The sequence below is a fragment of the Glossina fuscipes genome, unplaced genomic scaffold (genome assembly GCF_014805625.2).
Source record: "Glossina fuscipes isolate IAEA_lab_2018 unplaced genomic scaffold, Yale_Gfus_2 117263, whole genome shotgun sequence".
Taxonomy (NCBI): Eukaryota; Metazoa; Arthropoda; class Insecta; order Diptera; family Glossinidae; genus Glossina; species Glossina fuscipes.
The window spans coordinates 10,517-15,188 of NW_024006153.1; the positions used below are offsets into that span (position 1 = coordinate 10,517).

Below are 4,672 nucleotides of genomic sequence, written 5' to 3' on the forward strand. Positions count from 1 at the left end.
CTTTATATCTAGGTTACTTTACTTGCCGATTGAAGTATGATCGCAGCACTGGCCTTGACGCTTACCGACCGCGTATGCCTCTCTCCACCTGCAGCAGATTCTATCCCTCTTTCTCCGCTTCTTCGTCCCTGAGCATTTTCGCGTTTGGAGATATGAAGAGGAGATTTCTTGAGGGACTGGCTGTAAAAAGAAAAATGTAATCAGTTATACAAGCTACACATACTCCATAATCTGCTCAGTAACTCTTTTATTCCATATCCGCCGAATCCCTTTGTTTTTGTCAATCCATTTGTAATCTCTTTTTATCATTGTTTATAATCTTTGTAGTAAGTTCATAATCCGGTCTTCATTGAATTTCTGTATTTTTCTTAATATTCTTTTCATTTTTTTTTTCATTAAAATTTATTATCTATTTGAACGAGCTTTTATTATTCAAAACTTTTTTAAGCGCTACGAAATAATACTTAACATGGGTGAGATATCACGTGACATAGAACTATAAAGAATATACATTCTTCCTATCTCCCTCGCGATTTGTTGATGGGACCTCAAAAATTCTGTTGATCTACCATACTCTTCAATTTTCAATACTTTCATGTCATGATTCTATCCTTTCTTATGAATAGTGTTATGCCGACTTTCTCACAACCATGTTATGTTAATCGTTAATTTGAATTGCATACTCGATTAACAGTGCGAATGCAAAAAGCTTAGGAGTAATGATATCAAATATTATAAGATATTAGGCAAAGTACTTTCTTGCCCACCCAATGCAAGCTTATATAAAGAAAAATAATAATTTTCTCATTTTTTTTTTTATTTTTATTTTATTTTATTTTTCATTATAAGAGCACTCGATTTAATCAAAAGCATCATATTTGCGTTTAATAAATTTTTAAAAAAGTTAAGCTTTTAATAACCATTAAGTAGACAAAGCAATGTTCTCTAACAATCTGCATAAATATGTAGTAGATTTATTTATTCATATATAGAGCGGGCAAATACTTTAATTTAGTTACATATACCTCTTCTCGCCTTTTTCGACTCTCCATCCTGTTGTTCATCTATTTTAAGTAACACGTTTTCTAGTTTTTTTTGTGTTTTTTTTTTTTATTTTTTTTGTTTTTTTTTTTTGTTTTTCGTTTTTATGATTCATTTCACTCATTTGTGTGCTTTTTTTTTAATTAATACAACACACAATATAACGATAATTACAACAACAAAAGCAATAACAAACCATTAAATAATGTACTCGTTGTATGAAAGCGAGCGCACACATTGTTTAATTTCTTAAAATCGGAAATTCACAATTAACTTAGATTTATGGCGTGCATGTGTATTCGAATGTATTTGTCTGTAAATTTAGATCTCATAAATAAATCTTTATATTATGTGTGGAGCCTTAACACCTACATACATAATCAAAATAAAGGCTCTTCTAATGAATGTACAATATGTTCTCACCAAATTTACAATACAGCAGTAGCTGCTACAGATCTCCGAATGTGATTTTCTTTTTTCTTTCCCTTTTTTTTTTTTTTTTGCAACAAAGAAAAAGGAAGAAAAGAATTTACAAAACCGCAATGAAATAATTATAAAATATTAAACTTAAGTAATTGCCAATTGACTCGCTCTAATTTTACAATCTATATGCAATGCAATTTTAACTTGAATGAGAAAAGGTCATCCAAACTTCAATCTGCTTAGGTTTAGAAAATGTCCTTTATCGCATAATATAAAGTAAAGCGGAAAGTTTTTATATTCCGAGTAGATGACGGAGTCGTGACTACCAAATTGGTGCTTCTGGGTTCAAAACTCGGCATAGTTTCATTGTAGTTCATTGTAGTTGGGCGTAGTTATAGTGAGTACTCAGTTGGCAAAAAGGCATAACACTTCCCGTTTGGATAATCATCCACTTGGCTTCGCTCACTTCCAATCCATCTCTTTCTTTCTTTCTTTCCTCATTTATTTCTGATCATCACCCATTCATACGTATAAAGCATATCTCTTGAGTGAGTAATAGGTCAACTTAAATAAAAAAAAATAAATAAATAAATAAATAAATAAAATAGACGAGTAAGAGGGCCAAGATTCTTCTTTAAATATTCGGCCCTACACGGCCCTCTAGTTAGCCACATAAAGACTTTTCAAAACAAGACGCTACATGGGAAGCGGTCGAAAAGATGCTTTGATACAAACTATTTTTAATAGTGTTCGCCTTTGTCCCCAAAAAAACACGTCAGTATACCAAATTTCATGAAAACGCATCAAAAATGACTAAAGATGCAATTCTTACCCGTAATTTGAAGCCATTGTGGAATGGAAGCGAATCATTCCATTAAAAATGACGATCCAGAAATATGAATCCTGGAAGAGTGGGGATCTGTATCCGATCCGTATATATCGAAGCAGCCGTAAATGGTAAATGGGGATGCACAATTTCTATCCGAGCAGTCCGCCGCAAATGCGGACCCACGATCCCAATCGGATTCACGATACGCTGAATGCAAGAAAGCCAGACAGACAGAGCAGCTTAAGTGGATTCAGAAAGTGAATCTGAATTGATCGCTATAAGGCAAGGTGAACTCATCTCAAATTCTTCTGGGCGTTGCATAACTCTGCGCAAGTTTAATATACCCTTGTACCGCAACTGCTGCACGGTGTAAAGGGAAAGTATTTTCTTTTCATTTATACATTGCATGAAATCCGTAATTGGGTAATGTAGGCGCCATGTTACTTATTAGATTGGATATATATATACATATATACGAATGGCGACTTCGAGCAACGAAGTTATGTTCGTCCTTTGAATCGCGAAATACTTGATATTATCTACTACTTGATCTTATTCTACTCAAATTCAACAAATCAACAACAGGTGACTCAGTCAGTGCTCTGCTATGTAGAAAATTTTGTTTTTTCATCTGATTATTATTATTATTCAGTCAACAATAGTTTTCAAAATGGATGATCACATCGTCAATGGTAATTGTGCCTAGAAAAATTATTGACAATTGTAGAGCTTTAAATTCAAAAAAAAAAAAAACAAAAAAAAATATTTTTCCTAATACCGAACACAATTACGATGCGGATTTGCTTGGGTTATTTTCTGTTTGTAGCCTTGGGTTGTTTTTTAATTTATACCGTATTATCTGGATATATAGAAAATACCAAAAAATTAGAAAAATTGCGCAGAGATGTTAAAGAAATGGCACAAGTAGTATCGGCCAAGCCTGGTACTCAAACTGAATCGCGATTTTTGTCAGAAATTATCGAGAATGCTGTCAAGAAGTGTGTGACAAGCGTCTGGGATGACTTGTATGCGATTAAGAAAGCTATGAAAGCGCAACAATACCCATTTATCGCTTTAAGTAAATCATTATCAAGAATCGAAGAACGTGTAAACTACGCATCCGAAGATTTGGGGGCAAAAGTCATTTCTATAGAAGGGCAACCGGTATGTCCGCCAAACTTTTTAAAAAGATTATTAGGAATGGAATTCGAAACAAATCCACCAGTACAGATGCTTAAGACGGACATGGAGGCCGGAAATTGTTTTGCTTTTCGAAATGATAGTGCGATCGTAACAATTAAATTATCGGAGCCGGTGTTAATCGATCAAATCGGTTTAGAGCACATATCGAAAAAGCATACACCAGGCGAAGATAGCACAGCTGCTCCAAAAGATTTTGCTGTGTTCGCCATCAGCGAAAATCGGGACGAGCTATTGGGCAAATTTCGCTATGGAAACGATCAGAATAAATTGCGACAAACGTTCGCAATTATTCAGCCCATTAAAAAATACGACTTGCTACGATTTCATTTCAACTCTAATCACGGTCATCCCAGATACACTTGTGTTTATCGAATTTTTGTTCATGGAAGAATGTAAAGTTCTAGACTTTTCTTTTCTTTTTTTTTTTTTTGCCTTAGCTCTACCGTTTTAATATTTCTTTATTTATGATGTTTGTTGATTTTTTTTTGGATTTTTTATATTTTTGGAATTTTGTTTTTTCTTATTTCTAGTTTACGAACAAACAAATTTTATTTTGTGGGATATATATTAAGAAATCAAAACAAAAATACGATTTTTGAAATTGTGTTCATAAAATGCAACCAATATTATTAGATTAATAAAATTTTCTATTTTTAAAACCAATCAGACGATACTTTATTAAAAAAAAAAGCCTCTTTTTTTTTTAGGCCTCTCACCTTAAATTCTTTTATTCGTTATCATTATTAACTTTAGCTTTATAGCGTAGCCTTGTTCATATAGCATAGTGTATATATATATATATAAACAAAACATTACTACACGCTCTTCTCTTCTTTTTCCTTTTTTTTTTTTATTTGTTTTGCATATATATTTTATACATAAAAAAGCACTCAGACACTCTTTGAAAAACAGTAAACGCATCAAGATCGCATGCCAAAACCCACATGAAATCAAGCGCAGTACTGAACAGGAAATGACATCAAAATCTTTACAATTATATGATGTTTTATTGCTTACGTTGCGAGTGCTTACTTACCGTTTGCAGTGTAGTGCTTGTATTTGTTCGTTTATTACGTTAATGTTTGTGCATATCGTGTGCATATTGTGAAGCAGTTCATCTATCTATCATCACCACATTCAACCAAACTATTCGTTGAATTTTATCTGCGTTGTTTT

The 4,672-nt window shown here is 32.9% G+C and overlaps 1 protein-coding gene across 1 annotated transcript; it reads left to right on the forward strand.

Annotated features, from left to right (window-relative positions):
- Positions 1 to 3,208: 3,208 nt before the first annotated feature.
- On the forward strand, positions 3,209 to 3,892 carry LOC119644470 (SUN domain-containing protein 2-like). Its single transcript, XM_038044028.1, has one exon. The coding sequence runs from the start codon at positions 3,209 to 3,211 to the stop codon at positions 3,890 to 3,892; it is 684 nt and encodes a 227-aa protein (XP_037899956.1).
- The last annotated feature ends 780 nt before the right edge of the window (positions 3,893 to 4,672 follow it).